The following is an 18588-nucleotide window of genomic DNA, read 5'->3' as shown; positions in this document are numbered from 1 at the left end:
GGGATGATTTAATGTCATCTGAATGAAGACTTTGTTGTTTCATATGTTTGTTAATATTATCATTATCTTGATGTATATACTTTAATTAAGACAGTTTATTCACTATTACAACTATTTGAATCCTTAGCTGGTCACATCACTACTTACTCATGCCACTGCATGTCCTGGCTGAAAATACCTCGCTATTAAGGCAGGTGACATTTACTATATTGCCAAAAGTAATCACTCATCTGCCTTTACACGCATATTCAATTTCATTTCAATTTAATTCAGTTTTATTTATATATCCCCAAATCATATGTACATAGTAGTACATATGAACTTGTGTGATCCATAGGGTTTCATATGATGTCAGGTCACACTTTGCAGCTGTGAACTCTGCTGTGAAGGCTTTCCACGAGGTTGAGGAAAGGTCACACACGGCAAAATGCTGTCAGACATGTGCAGTTCTTCCGGCTCACACTGTCATACCAGACAGAGAAGAGATCAGGTATTCCACTGCTTCAGAGACCGATAGAGGTGCTTTACACCAGTGCATCTGACACTTTGTGTTGTGCTTGGTGCTCGCCTCTGTCAGTGCGCCCCAGGGTGGCTGTGGCTACATTGTAGCTTGCCATCACCAGTGTGTGAATGTGTGTGTGAATGGGTGGATGATTGCGTATAGTGTAAAGCGCTTTGGGGTCCTTAGGACCAAGTAAAGCGCTATACAAATACAGACCATTTTACCATGTAAGGTTTGGATAAAGCTGCTTGGCCATGGAAGCATATTAGGTGAAGCTCGCTACATACTTGAGCCAACCTGAAGATCACAAGAGGTTTGGAGGTCTGTAATAACTGAATCTTTGCCCTGTCAAATCTAAAAATAGACTTCAATAAAAATGTACCAAAGTAAAGCGATCTCTCTCCTTTCAGCTCAGACAGCACTGTCATAAAGTTCCTTGCATGTTCATTAATATGTGCACCTAGCATTTACATTACTACCATCTTGTGGCCACAGTTGGCTATTGTCGCTGAAAGCTGCTTTTAATTAAGTGCCATAGGAAAGTGCTATTGTCTCTGACAGGGTGTCCATCTGGAGCTGGACAAGTTATATTTTTAATTTACTTTATGAAAAATGAAGAAGTACACCAGCACTTTGGAGCTCATGAACTGATTTTTTTCAGCAATACCTGGTCCTCAACACAAACAGACATTTAGCACAAACCTGTGATTTACAGAATATAGAATCTATAGAATCTCAGATATCTATTATCAAGTATATTAGAGGTAATATTTTACTGTTCTCAAGCCAGGAAGGTGGACAGATAGCACAAAGAGTATGTTTTAGTCTGATCAATTTAGTCTTTAGTCCTGTCTTCCAATGCTCACTCCCAACCCATGAAATTGCCACCCCTCCTTGAGCCCGGTGCTCCTGGAGGTTTCTCCCTGTTAAAAGGGAGAACTGTTGCCAAGTGCTTGCTTACAGGGCATTGTCCCTCTATTATCGTAGAGGCTTTACCTTAGAATATAAAGCTGTTGTTGTGACTTGGTGCTATATAATTAAAATTGAACTGAATTGAAATAGTTTCCCTGTCATCGTCTTGATGCATTCTCAATCATTCAGGTAAGTAAATCTCCAAAAGTTGATTCTGTTCATCTGGACGTAGCGTTTTCAGTGGGAGAAACGTTTCGTCACTCATCCAGGTGACTTTTTCAGTCTCAGCTGACTGCAGGTTTCCCCAATCTTATAAACAGTACATTTGCATATTATTTAGATTATTATTTAAATTTAACATGACAGCTAACTATGTTTTACAGTTGCCTCTACTGAAGACTTTAAAGGGTTTCAGGCAAAGTTACACTAACTCTAGTTTTAGCCTCAGACCATCCTGACTGGCTAACAAATGCTAATGTTAGCCTGTGATTTAGGCTGCTAACATAAAAACTTTTAGCTAGCTGACCAGCATAGACTAATTTGATAGTTAACAGCAGGGGCGATTGAATCAAAGCACCCCCAAAGATGTCTTACTTTTTTGACAATATTTGCTGTTTGTGTGACACACTACTAAAAATATAAAAAGCATACAGAACTTTGTTGTTACAGCTCGTTTTTCCCCTGCTCTGGCTCTAGCACCCTTTCTGCCAGAGCGATGGTGGCTGAGACGCAGCGGAGCGGAGGGGTAAGTGCCTGGCTTAAAACAGGACATATTAGCTGCATTTAACCCTAAGTTACTTTTTATATAGTTAGGTAGGAGTCAGGCCATGTTTCTTTTTAGCTGAAAAACATTACACCAGGTAACCTGCAGTGTTGAAAACGTGTTTTCCAATGATGTTTGCTACCCTATAATCCGTCCTGCTCTGTAGTAAAATCAGCGACATTTGACCGTCCTGTTGCTCCCATTGAAAATTTATACAGCTTATTTAAAATCTAAAACTTATAATTGAATGCAGCCTACTGTTGTTACCACTGTCCTGTTTGAAATGGATACTAACTAGCTAACTGACTGAATGCCCATTAACCTTATAACTCCTGTTGTGTGTGTGTGTGTGTGTGTGTGTACAGAGACAGCCAAGTTCATAATGGATATAAGGAAGTTTTTTCAAAAAAAGGAGCCACATTCAGGTACAAGTGTAAAATCAAATGATCCGTTAATCAAGAATAATGTTGGATCAGTGTTTTAATGTTTATATCTTTTATTAGATGTTCATGTGGTTTGGTTATTTGCCTTTCGGTTGAAAGTACACTGAGAGAGGACTTTTTATTAGTGATCTTAATAGTTTTTTTTATATAATAATGTAATTTTTGCATCTAATTGAATACAATCTATTTGTGTATGATTGTCAGTCCAAAGAGAAGAAAGAGGGGAACGTGAAGAGAAAGTACAAGGCCAGGAAGAACCAGGTAAGAAAACAGACAGGGAACAGTGACGGGCACAACAGAAACTGTTAAACTGACAAAGAGAAAAAACCTGATTTTACTCACACAATCTGGAAGTTGTGTCCTCCCTAGGCAAGGCAAGGCAAGTTTATTTGTATAGCACAATTCAACAACAAGGTGATTCAAAGCGCTTTACAGAGACATTAGAAACAAAAACAAATAAAAAGCATGATTTAAAATTGATTAAAACAAGCAAACAAACTAACTAACTAATTAACAAACAAACAAACAAAACAGTATATAAAATCAAAACAGATAAAATCAGAACAGTAGATAAAATCAGTAGTTAAAATGTTAGTTTTGAAATTTAAGCTTAAAAGTGTGGATTTGGTGCTTTATTCAAATGCAGCTGAGAACAGGTGAGTCTTCAACCTGGATTTAAATAAACTGAGTGTTTCAGCTGATCTGAGGCTTTCTGGGAGTTTGTTCCAGATATAAGGAGCATAAAAGCTGAATGCAGCTTCTCCGTGTCTGGTTCTGACTCTGGGAACTGATAAAAGACCAGATCCAGATGACCTGAGGGATCTGGAAGGTTCATACTGGGTCAGGAGGTCACTGATGTATTTTGGTTCTATATTAAAGCTGCTGTACAGAATCTGCAAAACAAACTGGGTTGAAACATTTTTGACCCTCTTTAACAACATTCCGACATAACATTGTAATGGATTGGGGAGATTAAAATTAATGATATATTTTTATGTGGTTCAGCCAAAACTCTACTAAAACCTCAGCCAGTAATAGGTCGGCCAACTTTTGGACCGTCCAGTTGTCTGTATGACTGCCGCAATACGTACATCACATTTGCACACTATCAGAAAGAGCCAAACAGCCCTGGTGGAGTGAGGAGCTGCAAAGAGAAGCAGATGCTCTGTTTATATTCTAAAAATGTTTTAAGCTTGTTTCAAAGATTCTGTACAGCAGCTTTAAATGTTTTCCAAAAGCACACATACACTTCTCCAAAAGTCGATTCTGTTCATCTGGACGTAGTGTTTTGTGGGAGAAACGTTTCGTCACCCATCCAAGTGACTTCTTCAGTCTCAGCTGACTGCAGGTTTCCCCAACCTTATAAACAGTACATTAGCATAATGACTGAAACCAGCCCACTGACGGAATAATGGGCTGGGAGGTCAGTTCCTTAATCTTAATCACACATACAGTGTTTCTCAAACGTTTTACAGTGTGTACCACCTGATAAAAAAGTCAAGCTCTCTCAAGTACCAAAGCATGAAATCTTACAACACAAAATTAGTATCTGCAGTAAAGATTTTTTCATACATTGTATACATTCTACCACAGGCAAAGTTGCCTCCATTTTTATAGGTTTTTATTAATATTTTGTAATAATGTATTTGTAAGAATTTATTCTGTTTCGGGAGTGTTTTTTATGTATCTGTATTATATTATACAAACACATTAAAAGTTAATCTCTGTCCAAAAAATGCACTCAGTTTACTTCTTACTCACTATGAGCATCATTCATTATTCTCCCGCAGTAATTAAGGTTAGGATATGTATTTTTTTTTATTCCAATCCATTCTTCTTTTGCAGCATTTAAATAACCTTTATCAGATTTGATGGTTTTGTTGTAGACTTTTCAAAAAAGTGTTTTGCTTTTCTTTCACAAATGTGGGATTCAATTGTGTTAAAATGTACAAAACAGTGATGTCATGTTTTGTGACGAGGACCCAGGCACAGAGAGACTTGATGAATTTAAGAATCTTATGATTTAATAAAGAAATTTGCAGACTTGCACAGAGAGGGTAAAACTGTGATGACTGATAAAGGAGACGAAGACAACAGACGATGAGGACAGGGAGGATGCAGGGACCGAAAGAGACAGGGAAGAAGTCTCATTGTGACGAGTAAAGTGTATCTTGGCTGGCTGGGCAGCTCTCTGGGTGCTCAGCACCCCCAAAGCTCTGATCCTAGAATCGCCCCTGGTTAACAAACTATAGTGGTGATATTATTGAAAGTTTAGTTTCACCTCAGCACATTTATCATTATGTCCATTTTGTAGCACATAAAATGTTTAGTTAATATTTGTAGACAGACACATTTTTCCTGTAAACACATTTTTACTCCAACTTCTCTTGAAAATGTAATTTTTGTAATGCTGAGTAGATCATTTCAAGTATGTGGGAAATTTTTGTGACCCCATTGAGCTAATTGTAGTTAAATTATAACTATATGTTGACTAAAGTATAATATAGGCGCAGTGCTGGTCTGCAGGGGTGTTATATGCCATGTGGGGATGCTGCTGACATATTGTAAATTGTTATGTCTATATCAAGCTAATAATAAGCAGGGACATTTGTGTCTTTCTTAAAAATTCAGATCCTTAGAGATTATTTGAAAAGTGGATCAACAGCTATCACTAAATGAAACACTCTAAACCTGCAATGGAAAAATATCCCTTATTTCACCTGTGATCACACACTTGCACGTGCAGAGCCAACAAAAGGAAACACTTTACTGAGTGAAAAAGGAAGATATAAGATGCTGATGGTGCAGTGCAGCTGGTCTCAGGAGAGGATCAAAAAGCCTGATCACCTTGTCTACAAAAACAAGGTGAGTTTAATGTTGTGATTGATTTAGTTTGTGAAGGTTTGCGTGTTACTTTAATTATAAACTGCTTATATTGCAACGGAATGCTGTTATGTGTTTGCAACTCTACATTTATTTTAGGAAAATTAATAATGATAATCCACAGCAGATCTAAACAAAACCAAAACTCTGTTCTTTCTTGCTGGCTTTCAATGGTAGGTGTACAAGTTCAGTTTATTTCAAGTCATTTTCCACCTAATACTAAACTTTGTATTTTTATTCCTTTTTTTAATCTTAAATGTAAACAATAGCAACAAAAAATGAACATCTTAAAACTTCTTTTCTTTTCTTTTTTTCCTCAGAATAAATTGATCTTTAAAGCTCAGATGGAATTTAATGGACTACCACGCTACATTCAGGACTTTATCACACAGGTAAATGAAGGTATCACTAGAAAGTGTGCACACAATTTCTCACTTCATGCTTGCTCTTCACCAACCTCCGGTGTCATTTTGTAGTCACTTGTCTTATTATTGTCTAATTTGTTGCGATTTAGGGTTTGTGAGCACAAGCAGAGGTTTTTGCTTGGGAAGTAACTGTGCCCTCTTTTTGAGAGAACATGTAATGGCTGTGAAATATGTCAAACTTTTCTCCTCTACTTTAACAGCTAAGAGCATTTTGAACACAGGGGACAAAAGGTGTGGATTGAGGATTTTGAACTATGGCATTTAAGTGTTGTCAATGCTGAGGGTTCATGGACACAAATCCTTATTCACTTAGCTGCTGTTGACAGTTTAAAAGTCTTCATCAGAACAAGCAATATAAAATAAAATAAAAGAATATTTAGCATTAAATGTACCAATGTTGTTGTGTACTACTTGTGCACAGATCATTTTAAGAAGTTTTAATTTACAAGCAAATGGTGTATAATGGTGTAATTGTATAGAAATGTATGGTTAAGGATATAAAAACGTACATTTAATGGGTTAAAGTTAAAAGAAGTGACTGTAAATAGTAATAGAAACAGAATTTTCAGTTTTTCTATTCACAGAAAAAATCCATTAATGACACAGAAAATATATTGTGACTAAGAATAAGACGATTTTTCCGTTGTACCATTTACAGGAAAGTCTTTCAACTTCCGTTAAAAAAAAAAACACACATTACTGTTTTTGTACAGAATTCTTTTTTACAGTGTAAAGCAACATCCGACAGCTGTTTCCTTCAATAACTTCAAAAGTCCGATTTGATCAAAAAATCGGAATTGAGCATTAAGACCTGCAGTGTGAACGTAGCCTAAGTAATTCACATCGTGTAAAAAAAAAAAAAAAAACAAGTATCGAATTAAAATTTAAATGAAAACTGCAATGGTATTATCAGAAAAATGTACTTTAAAATATATCTGCAGTATTTAAATAAACCTGTAGGCAGTAACTGCCTTCATACAGCACATTCTTGTTACATTTTAATCAAACTTTGGGGTGAATTCATCTCAACAATGCATCATATTGTATTAATTCATAACACGAATGCCTGTAAAACTTGAATCTGCAGAGCAACTTGTTTCTACAGTTTTTTTTATTTCCTTCTGCAGTACAGGTCAGCTTAATCAGGTTTTAAATCAGAAAAGTCATTATTTTAATGTTGTAACTGGCTAAGCTGATGCAAAATTAAAACCCGTCAGTCAGCAAATGTATTTTTTAAAAATCTAATTCCAAGTCCTCATGTACCTTGTTAGTGTTGTTGAATTGCAGATTCTTGTATATACATATATATGATATTTACATTTTTTTGGTAAACAACTGAAACCTGTTCATTATATTATATATAACTGTAATTGTGAAACAGTGCATTATCTTTTTAAACTGTTTGTTACAAAGTAAGAACAATTGCTGTTATATAAATGCAGCGAAGTAATGAGAGTTAACAAAGTTTGAGGTTAGCATCGTTTGAAGTATTAATTAGTTTGTTAGTTTTTTTGTATTTCTCAGTTTGGTTTGAATTATTTTACAAATATAACACTTAAATATAACACTTTTATGAATGTGTGCCACAGGATCCCGGAGAGAAGAAGTTGTCATTCTTCTGAGCGACCCCCTCAACCCGTCTGTCTCTAAAATGGACCTCAGGGACGAAAACAATCATATTTCAGAGACAATGCAGTCAGAAGAAGCGCCTTCCACTCCTGAAGTTGGCATTCTGGGGCAAACATCCTACCCTCTGGGACACCTGCTCCCCCTCAGCCAGCATCAGATCCTCAGACTGGAGGATTCTTTAGCAACATCCTCCCAGAACCAGCTCCTCCTGTGACTCAGCAGCTGGTTCCACTCATGGTCTCAGCACCAGCTCACCTCTACAGTCAGCCAGGGACAGCTGAGACACCCAGAGGTAGTGACAGGTCTCATTGAAGTTTTATTGATAAAGATGTTTAAAAGTGTTGGACTCATCACTCTGCTCTCAGCTTCCTTGTATTTCACCTTTGTATAAATGTGGTGTGAAGCTTTGCTGAACAGTAAACTTAGTCGCTGCCAGTGAAACATAATTCCAAAGAATAACGCAGGAGATCAAAGTCCAGCTATATATGAACGTAGTTTTATGCACATCTTCTCCTCCCACTGATCACTTCCTACACCGAGTGGATAGATCATAGCATTCCAGCTTTTCTCATCATCTGTTGTGTGTTTTGTGTGTTTCAAGCGTAATGTGCTCGGGATTCCAGAAAACATGATCCAGTACCTGCATCCTGCTGGAGAACTGTACGTAAAACACACAAACACACCAGTGTACACAGCTGCTGAACATCTGTATCTTCATAAACTCTGCTATCTCGTATCCGTCTCTGCATCTGTGTAGGCACGGTGTTCCAGTCTGGGATTTTGTCCGTCCTGCTCCCCCATCCAACACCTCCACTCCAAAGTAAGTTTCTGTGGTGCTTTGTGTCAGTTATCTCCAGATATCAGTCTTTTTTCTGCAGATGTTTGCTTGCATTACTGTAATCAACTTCCTTTAATGGTGCCTCCTTACATTCAGTTTCACAGCTTTACTCATGTTTTTAAACTACTTTGCTCACAGCTGTACACAATGCTAACATGTGCACTGACTCTGTGTTTTATTCCTGTAGAAAAAGGAAATGTGAAGCCCAACAGGATGCGGACCGGCTGTACATAAAGAAGCCACCAAACGCCTTCATGCTTTACCTGAAGGAGCAGAGGCCAAAGGTGATGGTGGAACTGAATATAACTGCCAGTGCAGCCGTAAATGCAGCTGTGGCAAAGAGGGTAAGTGTGTAACTCTGCATGTATTTATGCATCTGTTAATGCTTTATGCTCATGTTTGTGCATGTGTGCCAGCTGCCCTGTAGTAACAGTGTAGCTGAGTATTTATCTATGCTGACAGTGGGTTCTCATGATTGTCTGTCTTCAGTGGAGGTCTCTCTCAAAAGAACAAGCGAAATATTTTGATCAGGCTGAAAGCGAGAGATGCCGTCACGCCACAGAGCATCCAGACTGGTCCACCAAAGAAAACTACGTATGTCCAAAGTGCTAACATGCAGTTCATACATGTGCCCATCACTGCACTGAATTATGAAACAACCAGTGCACAGAGTTTGGATCAACTGATGAAAATTCGCATATTTTTGTTTTTAGGGCAAAAAGAGGAAGAGAACACGAAATCGCACCTCGAGCACAGGTGAGAGGAGATTTCTGGGAATTACGACGTTTTTTCATGTGAAATGTGATGAAAAGAAGACGGAAATCTGTTAACGAAAGAAGACTTACTGTGTTTTTGTTTGTGTTTGTTTGTGCAGCATCTGAACCTAAACAGGAAGATCAACAGGCCAAGAGGCTTTGTGTGACGCCAGCTCAGACACAGCCATCTTCTTCCTATTCAGTTACAAAGGAGCCTCTTGAGCAGCCAGCTGTTACCAACCTTCCTGATCAGCAGTCAGCGTGTGTGCAGCTGCAGAACACACAGACAGCAGCTGATGCGCCTGTGTGTCAAGTAAATCCGGTCCTCCCAGCTTCTCATATGGATTTCAATTCAATTGAAACAAAAGGCGCTTCATAGGTACAGAGAAAAACCCAACAATCATATGACCCCCTATGAGCATGCACTTTGGCGACAGTGGGAAGGAAAAACTCCCTTTTAACAGGAAGAAACCTCCGGCAGAACCAGGCTCAGGGAGGGGCGGCCATCTGCTGCGACCGGTTGGGGTGCCTCATCTGCATCACTGGTCTCCTCTGCTGCACCCGTTCAGCTCCAGAAAGAGGCCACTTTTGTCAGTGACACTGATGAAGCACTGCTGTCAGTGGTGGAACAGCTTGACTCCATCCCAGCAGCCCTCCTCTCCACTCACTGGTCCTCAGTTAAATCAGACCAACCCTGCTTCTCCTGTATATACTTCTCTATCCACATTATGTGCCTCCCCTGACACATTCTTTAAAAACCAAAAAGAGCCTATTGGTTTCACTGACAGGATGACATGTGGTCAATCCTCCCTGTCACTCCACAGCCTGATACACTCTCCTGTTCTAATACTCCTAAATATAGTCCGAACAGCCCTGCTTCTCTGGAGAACTCCTCTCCATCTAAATTGCTGGACTCCTCTGTTGCACCCACTGAATGCCAACCAACGCCTCCCTTCTTCAGCCAAACTGTAAAAAATATGATGTCGCTACTTAACGACCTCCAACCTGGGCCCTTTGCACAGCCTCTACAGCCCTCCTCTCCTCAAGCAGACTGGTCCTCACCAGAATCAGATCAGTCCTGCACCCCCCAAACCACGGCTACCTTCATACACTCTATTGAAGAAGGTCTTAGCTCACTGCTTAATTAGCTTGACGTTCCACCCTTTTCTGCAGAGCCTCAACAGCCCTGCAGCTCTCATACGACAAAAACCCTTCCTCTACCATTTCAGTCTTTCCTCTGTTTCACAACTGCTTGCCAGAGATCTCTCCACAGGCGTGTGTTTGTGTGTATGTGTGCACGTGTGTACTGATAGTCCTTGTTTTGGTGCCTGATCAAAAAGTCAGCTCTTGAGTCTGCTTTTGGGTCAACCTCTCATATGAACCCTCTGGGTTTGTCACATATAAACCCTTTTAAATGGAACAGATAAGGCTGCCATTCCCTGGTGGTATGTGGTCTCACACACTGAGGCAAGGAGAGACCTTTGGTACTTTATGCTAGGGAAATGGCCTCCAAAATCCAGTGGCAGTGTATCTGTTTATGTAAAGCTTTATACCTGGCTGTCAGCAAAGCAGACAAACATCCTGAATCTGTTTAATGAAACTATGTGGCACATCACAGGACACAGAGACTTCACAGGGCTGCTGCATTCCATTTGTAAAAGAGCACTGGAAAGAGAAAACACACCTACACTTGCCATTCATAGGCACACACACACCCCTTGTAGATTAAGCCCTCACAGTTTTGATCATTGCCACCATAGTTGAAAGCAAACCTTTAACTGAGCTGCCCTCTCAAGAGGCAAGAGAGAATGAATGTTGCACCATAACAACAGAGAGCGAGGCAGCTTTAACAGGGGATGGGAGCATGTCCTGACCTGCATGTTTATGCAAGAAACCACTGTTGTAACACCGGTGCTGACCAGGACATGCTGGACCAGAACAGGACAAAAGGGCTCGAGAGGTATAAAAGCAGGTAGCAGCTCCAAATACATGATGTACATCTTGCACTGGGGGCCAACCCCTCTCATCGATGTGCAACCACATAGAGTTCCCCAGCCACTTAGTGGCATACATCACAAGACTGATCCTGAAAGCCTCGTTTGTGTCATGTTTTCTTCACGGCTCACGCTTGTTCTCTGTTTTTTGTTTTTGTTTTGCTCTCTTATCAACAAGCTTAATTTTAAAGTGTTATCAAAACAAAAATAGAAACAGACAGGCCTTCTATGTTACTCTGATTTTAAACAACCTGTTATTGTTATTAAAGTGATTGGACTTTCCAAAGTATGACAACAGATCCAAGAGGAGGTGAAGCACCCTAGCTTGTCCTAGGACCATCTGAGTAGGAATACACTGAACAATTCGTATAAAGGTTTGTGTAATAACACCAAAAATATGTTGTTATCACCAGCTTTTATTGATATTGAGTGATAGTGATTTTAGGTTATATCACTAGTCTTGTTTCAGTAGATGATGAGGTTACATGTTTGACATTAACACTTGTGTCTTTCCTTTTAATTCTTTCAGTTCTCATTTGCAACCTTGAGATACACAACTTTTATTTTATTTTATTTTATTTTTTTTTTTTGCTTAAGCTCAAATATTTCACATTCTCCAGTTGAACTGAGTAATCACTTATGATCCAAAAGAGAGAGAGCTTTGTCTTAGGTCTATTAAAATTGATCAACCATGAGTGAGCGCTCACCCAGAGTCGTCAGAGTCACTGCTGGCAGATTCTGGACAGTTCTGGAGCTTTTTCATCCAGATGAGCTGGAGCTCCTTGCTTGATGCTGTAAATACATACTGACTGCCATCCTCCAGTCTGAGAGAGAGAAAGCACAACACAAGTACAGAAAAATAAGTCTTCCTAAGAATGTTTTGCATAAGAAAATACGGCATATAATGATGTAAAGAAATGCATAATTGAGACCAAAGTATGGCACGGGCAGAATTTATTTGAAAGATCAGTGGTGAGCCACAAATTTTCAAAATTATAATATAGTTTCACAGTGCTAAGAAACAAATACCGTATTTTTCAGACCATAAGGCGCACTGTCAATGATCTGGTCTGCTTTTATACATAAGGCGCAATAAGTGAAACAAAGCAGTCAGATAAGTCAAACTTTACTCATTTCATTCTTCTTGCTTCCTCCACTTCCGTACCATTGATTCATTAACGTTGAATTCTCTCACAGCTGCTCTGTTCCCATGTTGTTGCAGTATATTAATGACTAACCTCATAGTGTGGATGGATTATCTCAGTTCTCCTGACTGAAGTTTGAGGTTTCCGTTTACAGCATCCTGCCATGCAACTGCATTTGTCTCTAACCATCAGGAACCCTCACCTTAACTTTTATCGAGTGGAAAAAAGTTAGCGTTCATCCTCCAGCTTCACTGTGTTTATGTTATGCTAACATAGCTGTGTCACTACCGATCATGTAGCACATCATTATATACCAGCTAGTCCAACTTCAGTAACCCTACAAAAGTCACTGCTGTTTAGTATTCTGTATTCATTTATGTTGGAAGGGATCCTCGAGGCTCCTGATTACGGTAGCCGCAATGCTTTAACAATCAACCATCAACTTCATACATATGGCGCACCAGATTATAAGCTGCACTGTCGATTTTTGAGAAAATTAAAGGATTTTAAGTGCGCCTTTAGTCCAAAAAATATAGTAGCCAATTTTAAGTGTAAATATGAAGTTTCAGAATGTCCTATACATCAGACAGTCATACAGCATAGAGAAGCTGTGATTTCTAACTTTAGCAACAACATTAAAGTCAACTTTCCAATGCTCCAATGTTGTGTTGTGCTTGTGTTTACACTGTTCATGAAGCGTGCAGCTCTTACATTAGTCTGAAAGTGTTCTCCTTGCTTCTGTAGTAGCGATTCTCCCTGCAAACTGCTCCAACTACGTTGATAGGAGGCCACCTAGATGTCCTCTGTGAAAGCACAACAGAGTTAAACAGTGTAACCTCACTGAGATTATTAGTGAACGTGCAGAGGCAGATGGAGAACACTGTGGTTATAATCCTTCCTGTAGAAAAATAAGCTGCAATATTTTCCTTTTCGTAACACACTGAGTATGCATTAGACACGACCTACGCTCAACTGCGAGTAATTATTCTGTGTCTGAAGAACACAAAAACAGCAGCCTTGGCAGCAAGTTCCTTTGAATTTTGGAATATTTTGAGTTTGACTCCAACAGACATTTCATTTCATTGCATAAACATAATTGTTTGAAAGCAACTTGAAGTTAAGGAAGTTGAATTTAATATATGAAAATGTTTCCAATAAAGATGATCATGCTAAAAACACTTTGAAAGAAAAAATAAAAATCTCCAGATTTGGATAAAAGTCAAAAACCCTTGTTCAAGTTACCAAAATATTTTGAAAACCTTTAAAGTTAGCTTCTGCATTGATTATGGTGGCGTCTATTCAGAGCATGAAGAGATTTTCAAATTCTAAATGAGGACTGAATTAGAAAAAAAGAGAATCATGACTGCCATCTCTATTAATCTCTATTAATGGAAGGCCTTATTTGCTTCATTGTTGAATACGTTAGAAAAAGAAATGTGTGAATTTATTATTTTTTTTATTTTTTTTAATGTTTTCTTTAAACAAATAAATGCTGTTTTTTGTTGAGTTTCTTTTTCCCGTCATTTCTCAGGATACACTCACACATTCATCTTAAAAGAAAGAAAGATCCTCAGTTTGATTTTGGGAGAAGATACAAACCCAGCCTCAGGGGAGCCTAGGTAAATGGGATCACTGTGTCAAGGACACATGATACCATCAAACATGTCCATCTGCTATGGTGCTAAACGCACTCAGGACAGGACTTAATTGTTTTTACCCAAACTGCTGTCATGTCATGTAGGCAGTGCTGTCAGTGATGCAGTGGCTTTTTAATGTTCTCTACCTGTGCAGCAGCTGCTGTGTCTTTAAACAGGCTGAGAGTCTCTCCCTGCAGAACAGCAAAGACCTCCTCCCAGTGCTCCAGACCCTGCAACAAAAGAGGAGCCTCAGCCAATGCTTCAACAGTGGGCACAACAAACAGGCTGCCATAACCCAAAAAGGTTCTCGGGAATAAAAGGAAATAAAAGGAGCACCACTGGTGTCTCTCAAACCACCGGTGCTAATGGAAGGGTAGAGTGGCAAAAAGAAAACTGGCATAAATCATCCAGGTACTCAAAGTAGGTTTCAAAAAGTAATAAAAGACCTTCATTTTACTGGCTAATGGCATTAAAAATACACCAATGTGTATCAGCTTCTGCAGTCTTCAGGGTGTGGATGTACGAGGAAAACAACAGAGCAATTCACTCTGCTTATCTCCTCTCACTTTAAGTGGGCAACACTATAATGTTACATTATTTTCTTTAGCCTTTAGAAACAATCCTGAGTACAGCATCTTCCTCCGTTAAGCAGCTACTCAGTACAGCAACAAAATCACAACTGGATACCTTATAAAGAGCATGATTTCATACTGTGTTAGCAACCACCAAGACATAAAAATTGGAAAATCCAACTGGGAAGCCGAATAGCTCCTTTTCCATCAGGTTGTCCATCCAGTTTGATAGAGATGTGTAAATAAAATTAAAAATGTATCAAACAAAGAAGCACGTTGAGTTCATGCCCAATATGAAATTTCGTTTTTAGATATCTTTATAAAGATCATATCATCAGTTACAGATGTGTAACATGTCTCTCACCTTGTTTCCTCCTTGTTTCAGCTTAATCTCCAACACGCCCTCCATTCTGATTGGCTCCCCAGGTGTGACCTGGCAGTAAGTATGACAGGTGTGAGAACATGTGGTTGATGATGCTTATTAATTTAATGAATAAGACAGTTTATACCTCAGGTTCGGGTTGCCCCTCTGCTAGATCTAAAGACTTTTGTTGAGGTCTAGGAGAGGGGGGAATAAGGTCAACCATGAGTTAACTTACTTTTTAATGTTTTTTGTATAATTATGTGTGTGCAATTTCTTTAGCGCAGCATACTGATCCCATGGATGATTAATATATATTTTCTTGCTATGAGCTGAAACCACTGCAGTAACATTTTTTTTTTTTTTAAGTTGAGGAATCAGCCAGTCGATGTCAAAGCAGCAGGAAACGGGGCATGCTCACGTCTTATCCTCCTTTGTGATTGGTGCAGCCGTCGGGGCGTTGGGTGGTGTAATGTGATCAGCAGCAGGTGGAGCAGGAGAGCCAGGCACATCGGGCTGCCTTGATGTTGGTGATTTAGGGCGAATACATCTTTCTTTCACAGGTGGAGGTGGTGGCGGTTCAGTGGGGGCAACAAGTCGTCTGATTGCTGAAGGTGAGTTTGGTGGAGTGGTGGGTTTCTCTGGAAGGTTCGGAGAATCAGAGCGGCAGCCAAACGCCTGCTCTGAAAAGGAAATTCTGGGCTTTGGAGCCACAGGTGGTTTGGACCTAGGCCGAGTCTCTTTTAGTGAATGGGACTGAGGAGGCGGTTGTGAAGAGGAATCCGCTGATTCTCCAAGGGGAGTGTTAGAATTTAGGTGTGAATTTTTGATTTGCCTTCTCCCGGCGTTAACTGTCGGGCTGGGACTGGACTCATCGGACTCATCAGAGCTGTCAGCCGATTCTGCTTTTTTAATAATCTTTGAATCTGATCCAGGTCCTAGTGGTGGGCTGAGAAGAGGGCTAGGAGAACTAGAGACAGCTTCTGCTTTCTTCTCCAGTACGGATGGTCTGATTGTTCTGTCTGTCTGCCTGCCATGAACGTCTCTAGAGGAGATCCGTGGGGTCTTTAGTTCTGATGGTTTACTTCTCAGGGAGGAAACTCTAGCTGGAGGCTGTCTGTACTGGAGGTCCTTCTCCTCATTTCCATGAAGACCCAGTCTGTTTTCCCTCTGCAATAAAAAAGAAAGTGTTTTTAACAGGGTTCATGCACTACAAAAATCTAAATAAATGGTTTTAAGACATTTTTAAGATCTCAGTACCTAATAAAGAAAGAGAAAACCAGTGTTTGGGGAAAAAGCCTTTGATTTAGTCTATGAAACTCTATTCTTTCCTGTTGTTAATGTTACCTGTGTTTTCTTTTTCTGAAGTGCAATGAAACGGTCACTCTGGGCCTGGATCATGGCCTCCAAGTCCTCCTGCCTCTTAAGGAGCTCCATAACGTCAGACACAGAATCCTGGAGGAACCACAGAAGATGTTCTGGTTAAGAGACGTTTTAATGCCACGAGTTCTGAGTGACGTCTTGGGGACTCCATCCTCTGAAATCTTCCTTCAAAAATAATTTCAGTTTATTTCAAACAGGTGTATTGAGTCTATTATTATAACAGGTATAACATGGCCTTCCTTCAGGGGTAAAATAAAAACGCATCCATATTGAACGATGGACAACAAGGAGCAAATCATTTTATGTTAGATATCTTTTTTCCTCCTACCTCTGCATTTATCTGCATTACTAACACACTACAGGCAAAAATATACCCTGATACAGGGCAACAATTTCCATGAATCGCTACAAAAGAGTTGAAAAGTGAAAAGTGTGCTTGACCCATAGAGACATCTGTCCATTTCACTTTTCTGTCCAATTCTCAGCATTCGCATACCCCGTATTCCTCAGCCATCAGAGTGCTTTCATAGGAGCTCAGCCAGCGCTCAGCCTGCTCCAGCTCTCTCTGCAGAAGGACAATCTCCAGATCCTCCTGATACAGCAGCCTGGTTTCCTCCCAAACCTTCTCCACCCGCATCTCCAGCTCCTCTAGTTCACAGATACGCTGCTCCACCTGAGAGGAGGAATATACAGAGGGATATCAGCCATTCGGAGTCATTTCTATTGTTGTTGATGTTTGATGTGCCAAACTACCTTCTCAGACATGAAGTTTCCGTCCTCAATCAGACGACTTCCTTTCTGTTTGACGGCCTGTGATTTGATTAGTTGTCTGTCAATCTGGACGCGATACTCATCATGCTTTTTAATGAGCTGTTCCAGGTCACTTCCCTCACCACTCTGAGGCTCCCCTCTCACCAGAGACAGCATCTCCTTCAGCCACGCCCTGGAACACAAGACAATGTGCAATCTTTAAAATACTGCTTCTTTGAAAGAGAAAGCTGGTAATCTGCTGGTAGGAACAAAGAGGTTGTTATTTTCATTTGTGCTTATATCTGGCAGAGTAGCTTTCTGGCACCTGCACACTCTTCTGTGCACATACATGGAAAGTGGAGTTGGGCACATGACCCCAGAACAGAGCGGGTGACAACAACTGACAACTGATATGAAACTGATGTCGTCAAACATCACATGAAAGGAAGACCTGGGGTGTAAAGCCGCTTGCAGATAAAAATTCTAAAGCAGTTTAATCCAATGTCAATGAGCTTTACCAACTGGACTCCACAGTGTAGTGATTTACACATTTGGCTAACACATGAAAGGTCCCTGGTTTGAGACCAGGCTGAAACACAAATACTTTGGGGGTTTGTATAGAAAAATAAAGCTAAACTTAATAATTACTTAATACTATTTGTAGTGTTTTTGAATTTTGGGTAGTGTGTGAATAATTTTTTTTTCCATTGACAGAACCTACATGAGTTCAGTCCACTGGGAAAGGTATTTCTGCACATCTTCTGCCTGGCCCAGTCTGGCCCGTCGTAGGGAGGCCTTGTCCTGGATACTGGTCCAGCAGTCCTCTAGGTCATCCAGCCGCTGAGTCACAGAGGACCTGGCCTGAGGCTGGGATTTGCTCAGTGTGCGACCTACTTCTCTACTCCTGGTTACTTCCTCAGAGATTCGAACCAGGTCCCTCTGATGGAAAAGACAGACAACGAGGCAGGAACATTCATTCAGCTGTCATGCATCCACCACTTAGCTTTGATGCAGTGTTTGGTGGACATTTCCTACCTCCAATGCTTCATGTTGACTCATCAGAGTCTGGATGGAATGCAGGTCGTGGCCCAGGTCCTCTGAGTCCAGTACTGCTTCCTTCTCAGCCATCCAGCCCTTCAGTTCTTCCACATCGTGGTTAAACTGATGAATCTCCCTTGCTGCCTGCAGATTCTGAAGGACACAGGACAGACCATCATTCTCACAACCTCTAACCCAGATCAACTCATCCAAAGGTAGCTTGATCTATCAGATCTATACCTGTTCTCTGGTCCTTATGCTACTGTTGAGCTCATCCCACAGCCTGCTGAGTGCATCATCCCTCCTGCGAGCCTGATCGTCTTGTTGCAGCCCTCGGCCAAGCTGCTGTACTGAGGTCAGTCGGCTGCGACCCAAACCGGAAACTTCTGAAACCAGAACCTCCAGCTTCTTCTGAAGGACCTATAGATGGAGAGAAGGGACAAAAAGCTAAGAAATGAATAAAGAGGGAGATATTAGCAGTTTGAGACCTAAGAGTTTCAGAAGATATACACCCTGGTAGAACATTGGTTTAATATTTACTACAAACTGACCATTTTC

General features: G+C 40.2%; 2 protein-coding genes across 2 annotated transcripts in view; one reads left to right on the top strand and one right to left on the bottom strand.

Annotated features, from left to right (window-relative positions):
• The window catches only part of sptbn5 (spectrin, beta, non-erythrocytic 5), a 65410-nt gene that overhangs the window by 4530 nt on the left and 42292 nt on the right, over nucleotides 1-18588 (bottom strand). Inside the window, exons 68-79 of the mRNA XM_085441031.1 lie at nucleotides 18271-18450; nucleotides 18028-18183; nucleotides 17714-17931; nucleotides 16996-17185; nucleotides 16739-16915; nucleotides 16207-16314; nucleotides 15281-16029; nucleotides 15008-15056; nucleotides 14863-14931; nucleotides 14073-14156; nucleotides 13001-13092; nucleotides 11852-11968 (exon numbers count right to left, since the gene is read on the bottom strand). Coding sequence (XP_085297157.1) covers nucleotides 11852-11968; nucleotides 13001-13092; nucleotides 14073-14156; nucleotides 14863-14931; nucleotides 15008-15056; nucleotides 15281-16029; nucleotides 16207-16314; nucleotides 16739-16915; nucleotides 16996-17185; nucleotides 17714-17931; nucleotides 18028-18183; nucleotides 18271-18450 — 2189 coding nt within the window. The remainder of the gene's footprint in view (nucleotides 1-11851; nucleotides 11969-13000; nucleotides 13093-14072; nucleotides 14157-14862; nucleotides 14932-15007; nucleotides 15057-15280; nucleotides 16030-16206; nucleotides 16315-16738; nucleotides 16916-16995; nucleotides 17186-17713; nucleotides 17932-18027; nucleotides 18184-18270; nucleotides 18451-18588) is intronic.
• On the top strand, nucleotides 8186-9317 carry LOC146685493 (transcription factor 7-like 1-C). The gene is made up of 6 exons (XM_085442366.1): nucleotides 8186-8217; nucleotides 8315-8377; nucleotides 8583-8739; nucleotides 8885-9000; nucleotides 9109-9151; nucleotides 9270-9317. The coding sequence occupies exons 1-6, from the start codon at nucleotides 8186-8188 to the stop codon at nucleotides 9315-9317; spliced, it is 459 nt and encodes a 152-aa protein (XP_085298492.1).

Source organism: Copadichromis virginalis, linkage group LG19 (assembly GCF_057382275.1).
Source record: "Copadichromis virginalis isolate Kocher_CV1m ecotype Utaka linkage group LG19, C_Virginalis_male_GT1.1, whole genome shotgun sequence".
NCBI lineage: Eukaryota > Metazoa > Chordata > Actinopteri > Cichliformes > Cichlidae > Copadichromis > Copadichromis virginalis.
This window is presented reverse-complemented; position numbering and strand designations above follow the sequence as displayed.

What these genes read in the sequence shown, in the direction of transcription:
- LOC146685493 (XM_085442366.1), top strand. Translation starts at nt 8,186, where the DNA reads ATGATCCAGTACCTGCATCCTGCTGGAGAACT. An exon ending in TCCAACACCTCCACTCCAAA is followed by an intron (nt 8,378 to 8,582) that starts GTAAGTTTCTGT and finishes TTATTCCTGTAG; the next exon opens with AAAAAGGAAATGTGAAGCCC. An exon ending in AAATCGCACCTCGAGCACAG is followed by an intron (nt 9,152 to 9,269) that starts GTGAGAGGAGAT and finishes TTGTTTGTGCAG; the next exon opens with CATCTGAACCTAAACAGGAA.